This window comes from Debaryomyces fabryi, assembly GCF_001447935.2.
Source record: "Debaryomyces fabryi strain CBS 789 chromosome Unknown contig00133, whole genome shotgun sequence".
NCBI lineage: Eukaryota > Fungi > Ascomycota > Pichiomycetes > Serinales > Debaryomycetaceae > Debaryomyces > Debaryomyces fabryi.
The window spans coordinates 1-21,059 of NW_015385559.1; the positions used below are offsets into that span (position 1 = coordinate 1).

Genomic DNA, 21,059 nt, shown 5'->3' on the forward strand with positions numbered 1-21,059 from the left:
CATCGGTCGATTTATCCGAGATTAAAGAACATTTGAATGGAAGAAATGTACAACTAGTGATGAACGATATAAATCAACTTAAATAAGTTCCAATGCTTCCTGAACCTATAAATATCAAGAAATGGATTGAGGAGAATAGTTCTTTGTTGAAACCGCCTGTGAATAACTATTGTATCCATAGGGGTGGTTCTACAGTCATGCTTGTTGGTGGACCAAACGAAAGAACTGATTACCATATAAACCAAACCCCAGAATATTTCCACCAATTGAAGGGTGAGATGTGTTTAAAGGTTGTTGATGATGGCGAATTTAGAGATATTATTATCGGAGAGGGAGATTCGTTCCTCTTACCACCTAATACTCCGCATAATCCTGTTAGATTTGCCAATACCATCGGTTTAGTAGTGGAACAAGACAGACCTTCTCATTGTGACGATAAATTAAGGTGGTATTGTCTGAACTGTAAAGAGATTAATCACGAGGCACAATTTCACTGTACAGATTTGGGGACTCAGGTTAAAGACGCCATTCTTCTGTACGAAAATGATATGGAAGCGAGGACTTGTGCAAAGTGTGGAACACTTAACTACTCGAAGCCTCAATGATAGTCCTACACAATTGAAAGTATGTATCAGATAAGTATAACTATAAGTGACTCTAAGTAATATATATGAATCAAGACAACTTCTTCTTGTAGAGGTCTTCGCCCTTATCAAAGATCCAATCGATGGCGATTTCACATGGTTCATCGAATACGTAAGGCAATAATGGAACGATACCTAAACCAATAGCGACGGGCCCGTATGTCTTCAATGGCTTGATGGAAGAGTTCTTGAACATAAGGGACGAATATCTAACGGCACTATGGATTGTGAATGCGGGCAAACCCATCGAGGCAATACTCTGGAAAAGACCTCTCTTCAACCCTGCTAATCTCCAGTCGGTGTCGACTAATCTACCTTCATGTGTATCTTGGAATACTCGAGCAGCAACCGGGTTGGCTTCAGGATATGGATAATTCCATGGATACATGCCTTCAGTGTATTTGCCTTCAGATTTGGTCTTCACTTTCCATGCAGCATATGAAACATCACCGAGAATATATAACCACGATACACCATATCCCATTTTAACTAGGTATGGATGGGCTACTGGACGAAATGATTCACCAATATCTGATGTATATGCAACATAACGGTGAGATGCAACTAAAATAGTACGGATTCTATTAGCGTAAGCTGCATATCTCAAATTACCTTCTTCTTCATAAGTATCCAGTTTAAGTGATTCTTTCACTTGATTTGCTTTCTCTGGGACCGAACTCATATTAGCTTGATTTAATTTAGTTTAAAAATTTGACAGCTAAATAATTAAATTACTTGACAACTGTTTTATCGCACTCAGATTTATGAGAATTCTACGGCTCCCTTATTATAATTCTAGAAGTTCCTTATGTATAAACAATGAAGTACACTATTGTTATAAGATTTACCAGCACATCTTCATCTGCTCAGGGAGTAAATGATTTATATATCCCATTGTCAATCAATTTTGAAAAGGATGATGTTAATAAGCTAGTAAATGTCAACTGGTTGAAGGCAACTATCAGAGAGAAAGTAAATGATTGTGGGAACAAAAGACTTAGGTTAATTTATAATGGAAGGGTCCTCAATGAAGCAACGAATTTCAGGAAGGATATATTTGAGCCTAAACTAAGGCAACTGAAACAATCAGGGGAGCAAGTCGACGAAAAGATATATGTGCACTGTGTTGTTGGAGAGGAGTTGACGGCTGAGCAATTGGCAGAGGAAAACCAGTTAGATAATAAGCCACAGCAGAGAACGACAGCTCCAGAAGTGATAGGTTTTGATCGTTTATTGCAACAAGGATTTTCTCAAGAAGATATCAATGATTTGCGGAGGCAATTCATTCTGATATACGGAACTAATTTACCGTCTAGAAGAACAGACCAGATCAATGATTTGGAAGAGGAGGAACGTGCGCAAAGCACCATAAGACAATTAGAGGAAAGATGGATAGAATCAACCGTGAATACGACTGAACCAGGAAATGCCAGCACTCCAGCTGCCACCAATGCTGACGCTCCTTCCAATGCAGAACAACAAGCACCTCCGCATCCACTGTCCGATTTGGACGATGCCAATGGTAACGAAGACCTTCTACTCGGACTCTTGATGGGTGTATTTTTGGGGGTTCTAAGCTTGATTTTCATCGTTGGGGATGATACCGTGTGCAACAAACGACAAAAAATGTCGATTATCGCCGGAGTTGTACTCAACTGCATGTTTGCAATTGTAAGAGGCTCATGGATTTAAATCAATATAACTACAATGAACAACTCGCTACCTGTAATAAACAGACAGAGCTTATCTTAGAGACTTGCCACCCAAAGTAATTGCAACAATTACTTGGGTTACATCTACACGAGAATGTTTGACCTACCAGCCCTCAATAATTCCAATATACACCGCGAAAGATAAATCTTCCTCGAAATACGTAACTCAAACTACTGAAAGGGCGTTAAGATGGTCTTTGCTCCAAACAACCAAAGGTTGAACGGATATTATTCTCGCCAGGAACTTGACGCTCGCCAACTCGTTGGGATATCTGAAAAAGACAAGCAACACGGTAATAGTTCTGGCTGCCGCACAAAGAAGAAAAGGCAAATATTTTTCACTCGATGGTGGACCGAACTTTTTATAGTGTTGAGAATTGGTGAGATGCGATTACCCGGATTTTACACACAGGGCTGAACTATATTACCAGTTGTGCTTGTACGTCTGTTTAATACCATACATTGCTACTGCTACTACCAGGTGCTTCCATTATACACTACAGACAAGTACGAGAGATAGTCAGCCCATGGCTGACTTCCTCTTCCTTGGGTCTAGTTCTAGTGCAGCCCAATTTAGTGTTTTCTGCAATGGAATGCCACTCCCGTTCGCTACAAAAACAGCTTTAATGTAATTCGGACCCTTTGACCCTTGGCCCGTTAACCCGTAGCACATTTGCCCCTCGCCGTTCTGTACGATCCTACAAGTAAAGATCAGGCTCCAGCAATATCTCAGCATACTATCCCGGCCGTGTCACACATATCAACGCCGGGTCACAGGTGTCGGAGACCCTCGCTTTCTCAATAACATAACATGTTTACATAGTTTCTACGCCATTCTAACTAAATAGACACCTACATCTATAGTATATACGTCCAGGCGTCTTGCATTGACGCGTCACCTTCGCTTATCTTTGTAGAAAAAGTTGATAGAATTGCCCAATAATGGGTTATCAAATTATCAGCACGTGAAATATCGGAACCTTGATTTCCCGGTGAAAAGTTGCAGAGTGGGGTCTTCATTAATCCATATAAAAAAAGTTTGATGGTATTTAATTAGTAGTAGTCCTCGGAGTTAGAATAATATTTCAATTGTTGATTTCTAAACTTAGGATTAAAAAAGGATTTTGTATTTTAATAAAAAGGGATTACCAATTATATTCAATAAAGTTCGATAATAGAGATCAGAAATAGAAAATGTCAACTGAAACACCTAAACCTTTACCATTTATTTACCAATTTGCATCTGGTGCCATTGCTGGGGTTTCAGAAATTTTGGTGATGTACCCATTGGATGTGGTTAAAACTAGACAACAATTGGACTCGACCAACGCATATAACGGGACTATTAGATGCTTAAAGAAAATTGTTAGGGAGGAGGGATTCTCAAGGTTGTACAAGGGTATTTCGGCGCCAATTTTGATGGAAGCGCCTAAGAGGGCTACCAAATTTGCGGCTAATGATGAATGGGGAAAGTTCTACAGAGGGTTCTTTGGTGTTTCCACCATGAATCAGTCATTAGCAGTTTTGACAGGGGCTACAGCAGGTGCTACTGAGTCGTTTGTGGTTGTGCCATTCGAATTGGTCAAGATCAAGTTGCAAGATAAGACCTCCAAGTTCAATGGTATGGGCGAAGTTTTAAAGCATATAATCAAGACTGATGGTGTCTTTGGATTGTATAAGGGGTTAGAATCGACTTTGTGGAGACATATCATGTGGAATGCTGGTTACTTTGGTTTGATTCATCAAGTCAGAACCTTGATGCCAAAGCCTAAGACTTCATCTGAAAAGACTCTTATTGATTTGACTTGTGGTACAATCGGTGGTACATTCGGTACTGTTTTGAATACCCCATTCGACGTTGTTAAGTCCAGAATTCAAGCTGGTTCTACCAGATACAGGTGGACTTTGCCTTCCTTGCTTACTGTAGCTAAGGAAGAAGGATTCAGTGCATTGTACAAAGGTTTCATTCCAAAAGTGTTAAGATTGGGCCCAGGTGGTGGTATCTTGTTAGTCGTTTTCACGACTTGTATGGATTTCTTCAGAACAATGAAGGAAACTTAATATTGTTCGTCCTATGTTTGATTGGTTTACTGATACTGGAGAATCAAAAATGTTCTGCTGTTATTAATATGGTAAATAATTTACATATATATATAGTATATACTAGTAAACCTCAAATGCTATGTTAAATATTTTCAACTTCTGTGAATCACTCATGACGTCTGACGCGTTAATAAATTTGAATGTATCCTTATATTTGTACGTTATTTCAGAGTCAACAGGTTCATTAGTTGGGTACTTTGCGTAGTCTGATAATTCTTTGATGAGAACCGGAGAATCGTAATCGATGTCAATTAAATCTATTTTTGACTTATTTTCTTCCTTTTGTTTCGATTCTTCAGTTAAATGAAATTTACTATCCAAGAAGCTCATGCAATTTCGTAAATTTGGCAAATGATTTGCATTTTCCAAAGAGAAGTCCCTCATCAAGCTCTCAACTGAATGGTAGTTTAATAATATGATATAGAGTAATTCATAATTGATGGATTTTAAAATATGGCTTCCCGAACTCTGCACATCATTTGTCATCTGTATTATATTACCGAATTTTTCATTTAATAAAAGATCGATAATTATAAAGATTTCTTCTACTAGGGACTTCAATTTATTAACATTCCCCAAATCTGTAATATGTTTTGTAGCTACCAAATCGTGCTTTTTTATGAATAACAATAAATTTGTTAACGATTTAAAGAATTCATTCCATGGATAACTATCAATAGCTAACGTTTCTGGTTGCGAATTATTAAACTCTTGTACGATTTGATAAATTATACCATTAACCAATTTAAAATTGAAAAGGTTAATTCTTTTGGTAAGATTGAATCTAATAAATATTTGCAACGTGTCTAAAATATAAAACAAACTTGACTTAAATCCCTCTTTACCAATATTGGTTGGAACTATTGGCAATCTTTGATGACAAAGTTTCCATTTAAATTCGTTAATTTGATAATTCTTGAGGTTTTCAACGACTAGAGGTGAATCCTCTTTATTATTGATCGTTTTGTGAAGAGAAGTTAATTCTAATAAAATTAACAAAGATATTTGCGTATTTGCTTGCAATGGGATTGACTTGTGTTGATATTGGAACGTGTAAGATAATACACATAACCAAATTTCATAAATCTCAACATATGTGTTATCGCTAGGTGTAATATCTTCAATTTTATGGTCAATCCTATGAATCTGATTTGTAAAATGCTCTAAAAAGCTTGGGTTCTGTATGTATGAGAATAGCATTAATGACATGGGTAATAATTCATATATATCAATAACATAATCATCATCATCGCTATTGTTTTGGCTTAGTTGACTAGATCTAAGTTTTTCGATAGACTGAAGTTCATCTATGAATGAATACTTTTCTGAAGTTTCCGCTAGATTGAAAAAATCATAGTTTGTGGACAAATTGGTAACATATGCACATGTATCATAATTCAAATAAAAATTGTCATTAAATCTATTTCCAGTTATCCAATTCATGAACGAGCCACTTTTAATATGATTCATCAATAGATCTGGCTTCAAATTGTAGTAGAGATTGAAATCAATCGCGTAATTTGGTAAGAAACGCAGATTAATCTCCTGATTAAACGTCACAGAATTGAATTCTTTTGAGTTGCAAAAGTAATGTTCATAAATATTCAGAGATTCTTTATTCATAATTGTGATGTCATCTGAAAACGAAGTGGGAGGTACTGGTAAATATCGAGAGGGAACATTTATCAAAGCCCCAATGAAGTTGTATAATTTCATTAACGTTTCAGATGATAAAGAAATATCTGGAAGTGTGTAATGGGGTTCGTTTTGCAGTTCCGATTCCATCAATTTTGGAGTTGTTATAGTCATCAATTTATCGAGTACTTTAGAGAAGTCAACCTTAAAAAAAGTGAACAAAAGACTTTCAGTTATGGCTAATTCCATAGTAGAATCATTATGATATAATAATGATGCGAATATGGTTTTCATTATGTCTGATAAAAGAAAAATGATTTCTTTCACAATACCTAAATTTTTGTATTCAGGCAAGCCCGGATTTTGTTCCACATACGCAATGGCATAATTCAAGTACCATGCACATATCTTTAATAGTCTATGCAAGTAAGTTTCATCAAGGCAAAAGGATGAGTTACTATTTGCTAACTGAAATAGTGTACTTAAAAGATCAACATCTTGCAGTACACCAAGGCTATTCTTAGATTTACGTGAAGCTTTGTTTGTTGCATTTATATTCTTGAACCAGACTGCAATTGTCTTCAATATGTTACATATTACCTCAATCCTTAAATCTTCATCAATATGTTCAAAGGTATTTCTTTCCGAACTTAATGAAATAGACTGGCTGCTTATTTTTGGGAGACTTGTCTTCTGATTAGACGAGATGCTTATGTTACTGCCTCTTCTACTACTGTCTTTTCCTTTTAGCGTAGTAATATCATCGCCCTCGCTGTATTCAGTTAAGAAGTGCAGATTAGAACTATTCAGTGCTTTTCCGCTTAAAGACGTGATATCCTCGCCGCCTTGGTCAAACTCAGATCGTATGGATTCGGGACGAGTAGAAACTCCACTCAAAATGGATTCAGAATCCCTTTTTGAACCTAGCGGATCCTTGGGGTCTTGGATAATAGCACTCTCAACTTCTTCCTCTGGACAGCACATAGCATCCGACAATAATCTAACCCCATGCACAAACATAACTTGCAAGACATTAAAATTGCTAGTCGATATGACAGATGATCCTATTGATTGACAATTAGCTTGCATCTGTGATAATAACGCATCGGTATGGACAGGGACCGTGTAAAGTGCAACGAAAAACTTATCATCTTTGGTCAATTGCGAGTTAAAAATTTGTGAATAGATACTGATTGATTGACTGTAACTCATATTAGCTATTTCAATAGACACATCTAATATATATTATAGTTTCCATCAATATTTGCAATTATTCAACCGCTTTGTAGACGAATTTCGATATTGAACAAGGCGTATTTTCAACCACGCGAACTTGCAAATTAAACTTGGCAGGTTACCTTGTCCGTTTAACATCTTCCTTTCAATACCTAAATAAGCAATTGATACTACATAGGGTGATGAAATCATATAATAGAGTACTTGTGTTGTATGAAATTTGAAATTAGAGACAAGCTTATAATAATACCGTATCGATAAAAAGAGAGTCGGGATAAACACAAAATATTCATGTGTAGTAGATGTGGTTTAACAAATCAACTGGTACAGAAGAATACGAACTTGTAAACCAAGAACCAATTGTTAATGATTTAGAAGGCCAGACTTCGGGACACAATTTTGCGCCTACTTCTAGTTCCAAAAGTTCAAGTGAATCGCTGTCATCAGATATATTTGAAGATATTGATGAATACACCCAAAGGCAGCAGGATACAGATGATTTCAATCTTGACTCCAAGTTTCAAACAGCACTCCAGAAATACAAGGACACTGGGTCAGCAAACAAGAAAATCTGTGCGTTAGTGAGTGGAGTTGTGGCGGCCATCTGGGTAATAGCATTAATAGTGTATTCGCAAGGAGCAGCATTATCTATCGTTTCTGATTTGAAATGGAAGACGAATATAACGGTGAGTGGTAATAATGTGACGTTGAATCATTATGATCCTGCGAATAACAACTTGACTCTAGATTTATACAGAAAGGGCACATTTTTCCCATTCAAAGAACATGTCGAATGGTTAAATATCAAGCAAAAACCAACACACGAGACACAAGACGGATTTTATTTAACACGAGGCATGAAGGGGAGTTTTGATGTTAAACTGGTGAATAGAGTTTCATCCAGGACAATAATAGATAGCATTCAATTCTCATACAAGAATAATTTCTTTATCATTGATGAATTAAAATTGAACCCTGCAAAATCAATAGACGAAGCAGAAAACTTTCACATAGTGGTGTCGGATACATTATCTCAGTGGAGACATCTGAGTTTTGCCATATACTGGATATACAATACTGAAACAACTGAGTATATACCCATACAACCACCCAAGACACAAGAAACTCAGAATGAAGTATCACCTTTAGAGCATGAAAAGCTTAAAAAACTTCATTTTGCAGAATTCTCACCCAAAGGTGATTTCATAGTTTTCGGATTTAATCACAATTTATATTTGCAAAATATAAAATCTCTGGAGATCACCGAAATTACAAAAAATGGGTCTCCACATATTTTTAATGGTAAGCCAGACTGGGTCTATGAAGAAGAGGTCACTGGTGATCAAAAGCTCTTTTGGTGGTCTCCTAATCAAGAAAATTTAGTATATGTTTCATTAGATGATTCAGAAGTCAACGAATACGACTTAGACTATTATATTAAAGATTCTGATGAAATTGGAGATACATATAATGAATCAAAAGACGAAATAGTAGATAATGTTAAACAGTATCCTACTAAAAAATCAATTAAATATCCAAAACCTGGAACTCCTATCCCTAAGGTATCTATCCATAATTTTAAATTAGCTTCTAAAGAGTCATCCAAATTAACCATTAAAGAGTTAAGTTCAAAGAGCGATTTTTTATTTTACGATGGGATTTGGGTTGATGATAAGAATTTTTTAATGAAGCATACTGACCGTACGAGTAAAGTATTAACCAAAAAATTATATCAACCTGAGAAATCAAATGACATAAAAGAAGTGAATTCTATAAATGCCACTAAAGAATATAATGGGTGGGTAGAAAAGGCTTCTCCTATGACAATTATTCCTACCGATAATGGAGAAAATAGCTACATTGATAAAATAGTTATTAATAGGCGTACTCATTTAGCCTTGTTTGAAAAGGCTGCCTCGAAAGAACCATCAAAAATTTTGACTGATTCAAAGGACTGGGAGATTATTTCAGACTCCCCCGTTGTATATGATAAGACAGAAAATATTGTTTATTGCTTATCTACTATGAGGAGTTCAATGGAATCGCATTTGATTGCAGTCAACTTGATCACAGAGAACAACATACATATAATTACAGATATAAATAAAGATGGCTTCTATGAAATCAGCTTTGACCAAGATGGACAATATCTTAACTTGAATTACAACGGGCCAAATAATCCTTGGCAGAAATTAATAAACATGGCAGATATCCATAACATTCTTGAATCAAGAGGGAATAAAGGTAAAGAAGATTCGGTTACTGATTTGCTAGATAAAACCAAACCTATTAATCACGTTGAACTAATCAAAGACGCTTTGAAAAGGACCAATATACCGACAAGGTTATATAAAACAGTCAGTATTGATAAATTTCCAGACAAGTCTCTAGTAGATTTGAATGTTATTGAAATTTTTCCACCTAATTTTGACCCCAATAGGCGCAAATACCCATTGTTGGTTCATGTCTATGGCGGACCTGGATCACAGACTGTTGATAAAAGGTTTAGTGTTGATTTTCAGGACGTGGTAAGTGCAAAACTCGATGCAGTTGTTTTAATTATAGATCCTAGAGGCACAACTCAAGATTGGAAATCGAGGTCATTTGTAAGCGGAAAGCTTGGTTATTGGGAACCTAGAGATATTACTACTGTTGTTTCCGAATATATTAAAGTTAATGAGAAATTTATAAATAAAGACAGGACTGCAATTTGGGGATGGTCATATGGTGGATTTACAACATTAAAGACTTTAGAGTATGACCATGGGGAAACATTCAAATTTGGTATGGCAGTGGCACCTGTTACGAATTGGCTATTTTATGACTCTGTTTATACAGAAAGATACATGGGATTACCATCAGAAAATAAAAACTATGATAAAACTTCCCGCATAAAAGAATTCAAACATTTCGATTCTGTTAAAAGGTTCTTGATTATGCATGGTACATCCGATGATAACGTCCATTTACAGAATCTGATGTGGCTCTTAGATAAGTTTAATTTGAATAACTTGGAAAATTATGATGTCCATTTTTTTCCTGATAATGATCACTCAATTTATTATCATAATTCAAATACTATCGTATATGACAAATTACTTCATTGGCTATTTGATGCATTTAGTGGTAAATTTGATAACTTTGTATAGGCTGTTTAAGTAATGATAAAAGAATAAATGACACAAAAACGATACGATGCTTCTCATCGCTTTTTTTTTTCATATATATATATTTTTCAGAAGTGAATTATAGACATTACTAGCTTTAGTATCAAATACAACAATGGCCAAAGCATCTAAATCTACTAAGAAGTTTCAAAGTAAACATTTGAAACATACTATCGAACACCGTAGGGAGGTGCAAAAGCACAATAAAAAGATGGGCTCTAGAAAGAAGAGTAAGTCTAGCAGTAGTGACGACAGCGAAGTTACTCGTCCGAAAGGAACCCAGCCTAAGGAAGTTTTTGAAGATATGCCAGTAGATGAGTTTTTTGCTGGAGGATTTGAAGTCCCAAAGGAGAAGAATAAGAAATCGAAAGTGCAATCAGACGAGGAAGACTCATCTTCAGAAGAAGAAGATGAAGAAGCTATGCAACACGATTTGAAAAACTTAGCTGACAAGGATCCTGACTTTTATAAGTATTTGCAGGAGAATGATAAAGACTTATTAGATTTTGAAGGTGTCAATCCTTTGGATGCAATGAGTGAAGATGAGGATGATGAAGAAGAAGAAGACGAAGAGGCCCAAGAAAAGAAGACAGAGAAGCCTGCCAAAAAATCCAAAGCTGAAGAGGCAGCTTCTAGAAAGATTGAAATTACACCAAAATTAGTTAAACAGTGGCAAGAACAATTAAACAAGCCAAGTCCAAAAACCATCAAAAATATATCTATGGCTTTTAAAGCTGCAGTAAACATTAATAATGCTAATGATGAAGATTACAAATACTCCGTCACAGACCCAAAAGCCTTTAATGATTTAATGTTATTAACTTTGAAAAAATTACCTGAAGCAATTCAGACGTTAATTAAATATAAAGTTCACCCACAAACTGGAGCTAGAAGTATTCCTCAGAAAAACCAGAATGTTACTCAAATTTCTAACATTTTAAAGTCCCATGCCGGATCATATATCACTTTGTTGAAGGACATTACAAACACTGAAACGGCTGCTTTGGTTCTCTCATCTATCCAAGAAGTTCTTCCTTATTACTTATCTTACAGACGTTTATTGAAAGAAATTTTATCATCAGTAGTAAATGCCTGGGCAACCACAAGTGATGTCGACACTCAAATTGCTACTTTTGCATTCTTAAATAATGCTGTCAAAGAATTTCCTAAATCTATTTTAGAAACAGTTTTGAAATTGACTTATTCTTCCCTTTTACAAAACTGTCGTAAGACTAATATTCATACTATGCCAATGATCAATTTCTGTAAAAATTCGGCAGCAGAGTTATTTGGTATTGATGAAACTTTGTCTTACCAGGTTGGGTTTGAATACGTCAGACAGTTAGCTATACATTTAAGAAATAGTATTAATGCTACTTCCAATGCAAAGGAAGGTTTTAAGACTATTTATAATTGGCAATATTGCCATTCATTAGATTTCTGGTCAAGAGTGTTAGCCCAACATTGTAACCCAGAAAAGGAATTACTCAACCATAAGTCTAAAGAGTCACCATTAAGACAATTGATCTATCCTTTGGTTCAAGTTACATTGGGTGCTATGAGATTAATTCCAACTGCACAATTTTTCCCGTTAAGATTTTATTTAATTAGATCATTAATAAGATTGTCTCAATCAACGGGGGTTTTCATTCCAATATTCCCATTGATCGCTGAAATATTAACTTCCACTAGTATAACGAAAGCACCAAAGCGTTCGAATTTACAAGTTGTGGATTTTGATCATAATATTAAAGTCAATCAAGCATATTTGGGTACTAAGACTTATCAAGATGGATTATGTGAACAATTTGTAGAGTTGACCAGTGAGTTCTTTGTATTATACTCAAAGAATATTGCATTCCCTGAATTGGCAACGCCAGCTATTTTATCATTAAGAAGATTCATGAAAAAATCCAAGAACGTTAAATTCAATAAACAATTGCAACAATTAGTTGAAAAATTGAACTCAAACGCCACTTTTATTTCTGGTAAGAGATCTAATGTTGAATACGGCCCATCAAACAAAACCGAAGTTCAACTCTTCTTGAAAGATTTTAGCTGGGAGAAAACACCTTTAGGTCAATATGTTGTTGTTCAAAGAGAGATGAAAGAAGAAAAATTGAGAATTTTAAGAGATGCTATAGCCGAAGATGAAAAAGCACGTAAGGATAAAAAGAACCAAGATGAAGGTTCAGATATAGAAGTTGACGACATTGAAGGTGACTCAGAACCAGAACTTTCTGAATAAGTAGATTAGTAAATGATAGCTGATTATAAATATTTTATTTCGTGTATTTATAGTACTTTAATATTACAGTATAATAAACTAACAATAGGTCTTAAGGGTCTATTGGTATAAAGTTACCTACTATGCAACTCGGTATATTATACCTGTCTCTTCTGATTGTGAAACTGAAGCAACAACTCTTTCTCTTTATACCATCCTTGGTTCTCAAATTGCAACTTGTTAAAACTGCTTTTTGGCCCTTATCAAATGCAATTGCACCATATTTTTCCCAAAAATTAACTGCACTTTCTTCGCTCATCAACTCATATATAGCCAATTTACCATCTTTTAAATCATCAGTCAGAACTCCCACTAGAGACGCAAACTCTTTATTTCCTCTATATATTTCACCTGTACGTCTCCAAAGACATGCTGGGATTGCCATAGACGTGAAAACTCTATCGTAATCTAAAAGCATTCTCTCAAAGCTCTCTTCCACCAAAACCAAATCAACATCTTTAAGGGTCCTAGCAATTGCTCTGAAAGCAGGACGAAAAACGGATAATGGTTTTAAAATTCTTTGTCTACTTGACAAATTCATATAATTATCCATATAGCTTTGAAGCCTTGCATACCCTTTTGCATAGTTGTAGGGCTGTAATAAACCTGCTTCCAATTTAGCTTTGATAACTTGCTTTAACCTTTCCTCAGGTGATATTTCAGTAGTGGGATCTGCCGCCGTCAAGAAAAATTTATCTCTTGCTGCATCGGAAATAGCAGGTTGATGGGTTGCTTGATTCACAGGCGCATTTAAATTACTCTTAAGTTTGCCATACGCATTATTATTAGGCTGCGATTGCATATTTGATTGATTTTGGGATTGTTCCATCGATTCGGAGTCGTTTTGAAAGGACGGTGAGAACATATTAGCATTTGGGGAAAACGATAAAATATTTGTTAAATTGTTGCCATTATTATTAGTGTTATTATGATTATTATTATTATTATTATTATTATTATTATTATTAGCATTACCGTTATTATTTGAATTATTCGGTATGTCAATATTACTTATATTATTACCATTTGTACCCATTCCGAAAGCATACAAAGGATCATTATTATTCGCTTCGTCGTTTAAAGTGCCGTGGACTAAATCAGGATCATCAATCATGGACAAAAAGTCATTTAATGAGCTGAATTCGCTTCCAGCATGTTCAGAATAAAAAAATGGTTCCTGTTTGTATGGCAATGTTTGCGATAAAACTGAGTTACTAACAGACTTGTGCTGAGGATTAAAGTTGGATACAGGGCTTCTTTCATCTCTGGCTAAAAAACTCTGAGCAGCTATAGGTTGCGCCATTGACTGAGATTGAACTGGTTGTGAAGGCGATACATTTGGTTCTGGATTTTTGACCATAGCTTCTGCCTTCTTACGCTGTCTTGAATTAGATGGTTCATCATGACATAAATGACTTATACCTCTTTTGATACAACGCTGACACGGTCTCGAATCATCACAAATCATATGTGATCTGCGACAATAAACGCATGCAATTTCAACCTTCTTTTTCCGCTTCTTTGCTGTTTTTGGTTTCTTCGTATCTTCTGAGCTAGACCCCGGATCAGTCATGGCACTTCTCGAACTAACGCTATGAGTAAGTTCTTCCGGTTTCATGCCGGTGATACTTCTTTGGATACTCTCTCCATCCATTTTCATAGATTACAATCAAGTCTTCAACTAATGAGCTCTTTGCTCCAATCGTGTACTCTTATTACGGACCTAACCGTTTAGTTGGGTAATCTTTTTTTCTCGTTCAACTATTCGTATATCACGTGATTTTATTGACCCTCTGTGGGGTGAAAATAAATATGTGGACATAACTATATGGGACATATACAATGAGGAAACACTGCAAAATAAGGTGATCTTAAATACTTGAGCCGTTTTCGGAATCACTGCCAATATCTGTTTCTGTACTGGAACCAACTGATTGTCCATCAATTGTAGATTCATCTGTATCTCCAACACCTCTGGATGGGGTTGCAAAATCTTCTGAATCAATGCTTGAACTCACTTCGTGAAGAGATTCCAACTTCGGAGGAGCAAAGCGACTGAGAATTTGCCAGGGTTTAGAGTAATATCTAGTCGATGATGACGGTGTTGGCGGTGGTTTTGGTGGAGATGCGGAGCTGTTTCTTCTGCTATCAAAATGGCTCTTCGCAGAAAAAAACGAAGATGCATCACTCATACTTGAGGCCCCAACACTACCAGTTGATGCTGGTGGCTCTTCCACATTGGGAAATGAGAGTTCATCTGGTATAGTACGCGATCCTGCTGTATCAGCACCAGGACCTTGCAATATGGGGGAGTTTTGACTCGTACTTGTAGACAAAAATGGTTCGACATGCGGTTGATCAGTAATGTTCTCGAACGGGGTATATCCTTGAATACTTCCATCATTATTATCATCCATATTTGAGAGCAACTGTTGATTATCGTCATGCTTAGGTTTCGTATGATATATTTGGCCATCAGCGTTGTTCAAATCTGGGCTGTTTGAATTTTCATCATAATGATTCCTCGCTTGAAGTGAGTTTGGGATGACTTGGGCCTCTAAATCTTCATCAAAGCTACCGTACGAAGATGATTCCAGATCACTAAGTAAGTAACGAGTATCACTGCCCTTAATGATGTTGTTACATAAAGGACAGCTTCTTCTGAAGTTAATTAACCAATTAGATAAGCATTTTTCATGATAACAATGCTTGCAATCTAGCACAAGAACCCTAGAAGCCAACGGTTTAAATTTGTCCAAACATATTGGGCATTTATATGAAAAGAAAAAATCGTCCGGAGCCGTTAATATATGAAACTGACTTTTAATACTTTTGACATCAATCCCGTTAATAGTAAAATTGTTCAATGAAGTTTTGGAAGACGAACGGCTCATTTTAAATCCATCATACGAATTTGATCTATTCAATGAATTTAGTTCAGATTCAGCTGCAAATGTAATACTTTCAGTCTGGTTTGTTGTTTTCAAATAGTCGTAAAACTTCTTCGAATAGATCAAATGATTCATGTTATAAATATAAATAGGTAAATTCTTAACAAACTTCTCGTTTGCTAGATTCATTCGTTTTTCCCGACAATGCTGAACGCATTTTATGAAAGTGTAAAGCAAGAATATCAATAGAGGTGGAGATAAAATCATTGACAAGACTATATTCATCAAACTGCCGAAAGCCACTGTAGATATTGTCAATTCCAAATTCTTGTCTTTTAAGCTATGTAGTTCTTTATACCCTTCGTACGAAATAAACATAATTGGGACATTAAAAGAGCCATCTGTATTAAATTTATTTGAATACATCGTAATCAAGCCTCTATGAGGTTCGTCATTAGCGATAATAATACTCTTCGGATTGAGTTCCGAATTTATTATATTTTCTACCTTATCAAAAAAGCTGCAGTTTCCTCTCAATACCACAAGTATCTGGTCCTCGTACCCTTCATAATCTGGCTTATTGATATCGTTACATGCATTATTCGGAAAGATTTTGAAAGTGCCCGACACATGTCCCGTTAATATTGGACTATACGACGCATATCTTCCTATAATCCTACGTGTCGTGATATTATGGTTCTTGTCGCTAGAATTATACTCAATTGTAGTGTCTATAGGAAATATAGAATTCACGACGTTATCAAACGGATATTGCAAATCAAAATCCAAAATGCTAGCTGCAATTTTAGGTGAAGTCGCATTAGTCATATTACCCGCTATCATATCCCCTATGTGCAATGCTTTGGGTATATGTTGTTCTTTGTATTCCTTAAATGAATTCTTAGCCAAAAATATCGCATCTTCAATGCCTATCAGTGATGTTTTGCTTAAATTAATGATCAATAGAAAAATAAATAAAGTTGTACAACTCAACATTAATCTACGTTGAGATTGCATCCTAGTAGATATGGGAGCCATTATACCTAGGAAATATATCGATAGTCTCCTGAATTAATATATTCAATTCCATAAAAGCGTTTATATCATTGATCACTTAATTTGATCCCGTTTTGTCGCAAAGTCTTCACGCGAGTTTTAAAACTTGTTTTGAAATAGACACGACTTATAATGCTGCAAACACACATTTACACATGTTATACCATAAATAAGTCCAGTGAAATATAAAGTAGAAGAGGCCAAATTTCTGATGACAAACCATGATAATGAGCAAAACATTATTTGCAATTTTCAGATAAAGCCAACTAAAGTTGAAGGATTTGACATTAAATTCGCTCAGATTAGAGATCTGGCCAAAAATTTTTGCAGCTGCGAAAACAGCTAGCGAACTTCGTTTGAAATTGATAACCCTTGGAAATCAATACCTAATTATTTAATTTTGAGTTTAATATACATAATATAGATAATTGTTTAGAAAATAGGATAGTGAGAAATATTTGTTAGAGATACTTGGCCAATAGATGCGTGGTTAGGAAGTTATTGGTCTTTTATATATAAGTTTGAGAAAACGTTCATAATTGGCGATGGGGGGTCATAACGATTCTTATTTTGCAATCTTACGCTTCTTCCAACTTTAACAATTGGGACTCGACTACGACAGGAAATGTAATTATTTATAAGTAATTGAATATTAAACTATCATACACGTTATTTTCTATAGAGTTTTCTGGGAAAAAATGAGACACTAAACTCAAAAGCCACTTTAAAATACATCACCTAATTTCAATCTTGGTGCGATATTCATAGACAATAATTCTTGGAACAACAACTTAGCAGCATATGGAATTGTCATTTTGATTATGTATTCTGAGCTCTTACAGGTAGTACACCAACTATTATAACCCATTAAACCACATTGATTGCAAATATCGACTTCAAATGCATCAGACGATAACATCAATCTTTCCAACAACAACTGTGATGCACCATATGCGATAACACAATCTCTTTCCATTTCACCCAATCTCAAACCACCATCTCTAGATCTACCTTCCGTAGGCTGTCTGGTCAATACTGCTCTTGGACCTCTTGCTCTTGCATGCATCTTATCTAAGACCATATGTTTCAATTTTTGATAGTATATAGGCCCAAAGAATATATATGCCTGAAGACATTCACCAGTAATACCGGAATATAACATGTCTTTACCAGAATAGCTGAATCCCTTATCCACCAATGTTCTGGACATTTCTTCTAACTTTGATCCACCAAAGCATGTACCATATTCCAATGAACCATTCAACACACCAGCCTTACCAGAAATCAATTCGATCATCTTACCAACCGTCATACGAGATGGGAAACCATGCGGGTTCATAATAATATCTGGAGAGATACCATCATCATTGAAGGGCAAATCCTCCTGTTGAACGATGATACCACAGACACCCTTTTGTCCATGCCTAGAAGAAAATTTATCACCTAGCTCAGGTCTTCTAGTTTGTCTCAATAACACTTTGATTAATGCTTGGTCATTATCACTTACAGACATCATAACTTGGTCGACGTATGCAGGTTCTGGAGCCTTATAGAATGCTGGAGTTTCTCTATGACTCTCAGCTGTTTGCTGTTGATTATGTTGTTGGTCATTGGATCCCAAAACAGATTCACCTGCATTATTCGGAACACACTTATTGACATAAACTTGTCCATTTTCTACTCTCATACCAACTTCACCTAAACCATCTGGACCCAATGCTGCATGCGGGAATATTGGTTCACCATTTTCGTCTACTCTCATACCAGATACCAAATCTTTAGTATGATTTGGATATCTTTTTAAAGTAATAGTGTTCTTACGTAAAACTTGACAACGACCAAAACCTCTATCAATGGATGATTTATTTAAGACCAAGGCATCTTCGATATCGTAACCTGAATAAGACATAACTGCAACAACGGCATTTTGTCCAGCAGGCAATTTGTCGTAGTCAATTAATTCAATAGTCTTAGTTTTAACCATTGGTTGTTGAGGATATACCATTAAATATAATAAAGTATCAATTCTTCTAAATTGATTATAACCGATGACACCAATCGCTTGCTTACCCATAGCACATTGATATGTATTTCTAGGCGATTGGTTATGATGTGGATATGGAATTAAACCTGCAACTGCACCTAATACTGTGAACGGTTCAATTTCCATATGTGTAAAATTTTGATTAGGATGTTCTACCAAATCATGCTCATATAAGGCAATCAAAGAATCATTTTCCTCATTGACATCCAAATATTCGACTAGACCATGCTTCAAAAAGTCATCGAATGCCCATTTACCAGATAATAACTCTGCCAAGTGATGCTCATTGACTTTTGATTTGTTCTTCTCGCCTATGATGATAAGCGGTCTACAAATTCTACCACCGTCAGTTGCAATATGCACAGCATTCTGATGCGAGTTAGTGTAGATCGAAATAAATGCAGAAACCTTACCCGATCTTCTTAAGTTACGGAAATCCAGAACAAACTTAACAGGGAACCTGGTGCACCCAATTAAGGTACCATTAAGACAAACGCCAAAATTACCATCTGCGTATAAAGTTGCTGAATCAATGCCTAAAATATCTTCGCAACCTAATACGTAACACAACTTTTTAATAGGTAATTCTTCGTCATCAGTTGTAATGTGTGTCATCAATGCTAAATTCTTAACCAACCCACAGGCTTCACCTTCAGGTGTATCTGCAGTACATAACATACCGAACTGAGATGGTTGTAAAGCTCTTGGTCCAGAAACCTTACGTGACTTTTCGAATTGGGAAGATATACGAGTCATCATACCCAAAGCAGAAATATATGATAATCTTGATAAGACATGCGTAACACCAGCCCTTTCCATCTTGAAACGTTTTAAGGACCAATTACCGGTAGATATAGCTCTATTCATACCCATTGTTATATTATTAGAATGAATATTAATAGATAACAATGCATCAAACTCCAGAGCACGACTTGGCTTTTTCAAGATCTTGTCAATGTTAGCTTTAAAATCAGAATTAAACTTTTTAAATAAATCTTCAAATAATAAAGACATCAACTGACCTGCCAATTCTAATCTCTTATTCCCAACATAATCTCTATCATCAACCATTTTTGGGTTATGCATAGTCATCAAAACACGTCTTGCCATGGCTGCAATATATAACGCCTTTTCACGGAACTGTAAGTCAGATACAGTTAAATGTGCAATAATAGTAGTTGCAATTGCTTCAATACCTTCTTGTAATTGAGTCAATTTAGGGGCACCTGCTCTTCTTATAGTCTTAACTCTCTTACCAACATAGTTCAATGCCTGTTGTTGAGTGAAAATCTCTAACTTTGCTGCTTCTTCAAAATTAACTACAAATAAATCTTGATACTGGGGATCTTGACCACAAACCAATTGTAAAATTTCCAAATCTGAAGTAATACCTGCAGCTTTCAATATAATAACTATAGGAATATCTTCACTAATAGAGTTATGCTTCAAATAGATGTTATCATTCTTAGTTATAACGTAAGTTTTAGACTTACGTTCATGAGTAGAAGAAGTGACTGATGCTTGGACAATATTTTTCTTCTCGTCAGCTTCAACGATAATTCTATTCTTAGATAATTGTTCTTGAACCAAAATTACTTTCTCGGTACCATTGACAACGAAATACCCACCAGGGTCCAACGGGCATTCATCAAAACGTGACATTTGGTGTTCATCGATTCCGTCTAAAATACATTTATTGGAACGTAACATAATCGGCATTCTACCGATTTCAAGATCTTTATGCATAATAATCTTACGACCTCTTGTATATTCCACATCAACATATATAGGTGCCGAATAAGTTAAGTCCCGCAAACGACATTCATGTGGTGGTAATATAACTTCCTTGGTTCCTGGTGGAGATGTTGATTTATGACCCACTCTAATATCGAGATATTTCAAATAAAACTCCGGATCAACATCCGACAAAACTAATTCATTGGCCTTTATGATCTTCTTTAAATCAACGTCAACGAAATAATTGAAAGAATCAAGATGTTGTTTCACCAACCCTTTTACCTTCAAGAAAGCCGGTAACAAATTCCATTTGTCATCAGCTGTATTGATTTGATCCGTCAACCCTTTACCCTTATATTCAGGTTGTAGCAACTGATCAAAAGCTTCATCAGACCCCATTTCCATAGAGTTTATCCTTGAAGCTTTTCTTTTAACGCCCATGACCTAATTTTAATACTATTCTATGCTAAATTGAAGGACTCGGTCTTAATCTAAACCTGAATCTCTTCTCATTGAATGAAAAAAAAAACTATATAGAATTACTTTG

At 35.6% G+C, this 21,059-nt stretch overlaps 10 protein-coding genes across 10 annotated transcripts; 5 read left to right on the forward strand and 5 right to left on the reverse strand.

Annotated features, from left to right (window-relative positions):
- Positions 1-92: 92 nt before the first annotated feature.
- On the forward strand, positions 93-605 carry AC631_04650 (3-hydroxyanthranilate 3,4-dioxygenase; the record flags this gene model as incomplete). Its single annotated transcript, XM_015613479.1, has 1 exon — positions 93-605. One exon carries the CDS (start codon positions 93-95, stop codon positions 603-605), a length of 513 nt encoding a protein of 170 aa, XP_015465680.1.
- A 70-nt stretch (positions 606-675) lies between these two features.
- On the reverse strand, positions 676-1,326 carry AC631_04651 (uncharacterized protein; the record flags this gene model as incomplete). The annotated part of the gene is made up of 1 exon (XM_015613480.1): positions 676-1,326. One exon carries the CDS (start codon positions 1,324-1,326, stop codon positions 676-678), a length of 651 nt encoding a protein of 216 aa, XP_015465681.1.
- Positions 1,327-1,463: 137 nt separating this feature from the next.
- On the forward strand, positions 1,464-2,336 carry AC631_04652 (uncharacterized protein; the record flags this gene model as incomplete). The annotated part of the gene is made up of 1 exon (XM_015613481.1): positions 1,464-2,336. The coding sequence occupies one exon, from the start codon at positions 1,464-1,466 to the stop codon at positions 2,334-2,336; it is 873 nt and encodes a 290-aa protein (XP_015465682.1).
- A 1,214-nt stretch (positions 2,337-3,550) lies between these two features.
- On the forward strand, positions 3,551-4,417 carry AC631_04653 (mitochondrial 2-oxodicarboxylate carrier; the record flags this gene model as incomplete). The annotated part of the gene is made up of 1 exon (XM_015613482.1): positions 3,551-4,417. The coding sequence occupies one exon, from the start codon at positions 3,551-3,553 to the stop codon at positions 4,415-4,417; it is 867 nt and encodes a 288-aa protein (XP_015465683.1).
- Positions 4,418-4,519: 102 nt separating this feature from the next.
- Positions 4,520-7,306, reverse strand: AC631_04654 (uncharacterized protein; the record flags this gene model as incomplete). The annotated part of the gene is made up of 1 exon (XM_015613483.1): positions 4,520-7,306. One exon carries the CDS (start codon positions 7,304-7,306, stop codon positions 4,520-4,522), a length of 2,787 nt encoding a protein of 928 aa, XP_015465684.1.
- A 326-nt stretch (positions 7,307-7,632) lies between these two features.
- Positions 7,633-10,479, forward strand: STE13 (Ste13p; the record flags this gene model as incomplete). The annotated part of the gene is made up of 1 exon (XM_015613484.1): positions 7,633-10,479. The coding sequence occupies one exon, from the start codon at positions 7,633-7,635 to the stop codon at positions 10,477-10,479; it is 2,847 nt and encodes a 948-aa protein (XP_015465685.1).
- Positions 10,480-10,612: 133 nt separating this feature from the next.
- NOC2 (mRNA-binding ribosome synthesis protein) lies at positions 10,613-12,745 on the forward strand (the record flags this gene model as incomplete). Its single annotated transcript, XM_015613485.1, has 1 exon — positions 10,613-12,745. The coding sequence occupies one exon, from the start codon at positions 10,613-10,615 to the stop codon at positions 12,743-12,745; it is 2,133 nt and encodes a 710-aa protein (XP_015465686.1).
- Positions 12,746-12,836: 91 nt separating this feature from the next.
- CWT1 (Cwt1p) lies at positions 12,837-14,438 on the reverse strand (the record flags this gene model as incomplete). The annotated part of the gene is made up of 1 exon (XM_015613486.1): positions 12,837-14,438. One exon carries the CDS (start codon positions 14,436-14,438, stop codon positions 12,837-12,839), a length of 1,602 nt encoding a protein of 533 aa, XP_015465687.1.
- A 217-nt stretch (positions 14,439-14,655) lies between these two features.
- Positions 14,656-16,713, reverse strand: AC631_04658 (uncharacterized protein; the record flags this gene model as incomplete). The annotated part of the gene is made up of 1 exon (XM_015613487.1): positions 14,656-16,713. One exon carries the CDS (start codon positions 16,711-16,713, stop codon positions 14,656-14,658), a length of 2,058 nt encoding a protein of 685 aa, XP_015465688.1.
- Positions 16,714-17,455: 742 nt separating this feature from the next.
- On the reverse strand, positions 17,456-20,953 carry AC631_04659 (DNA-directed RNA polymerase III core subunit; the record flags this gene model as incomplete). Its single annotated transcript, XM_015613488.1, has 1 exon — positions 17,456-20,953. The coding sequence occupies one exon, from the start codon at positions 20,951-20,953 to the stop codon at positions 17,456-17,458; it is 3,498 nt and encodes a 1,165-aa protein (XP_015465689.1).
- Positions 20,954-21,059: the final 106 nt, after the last annotated feature.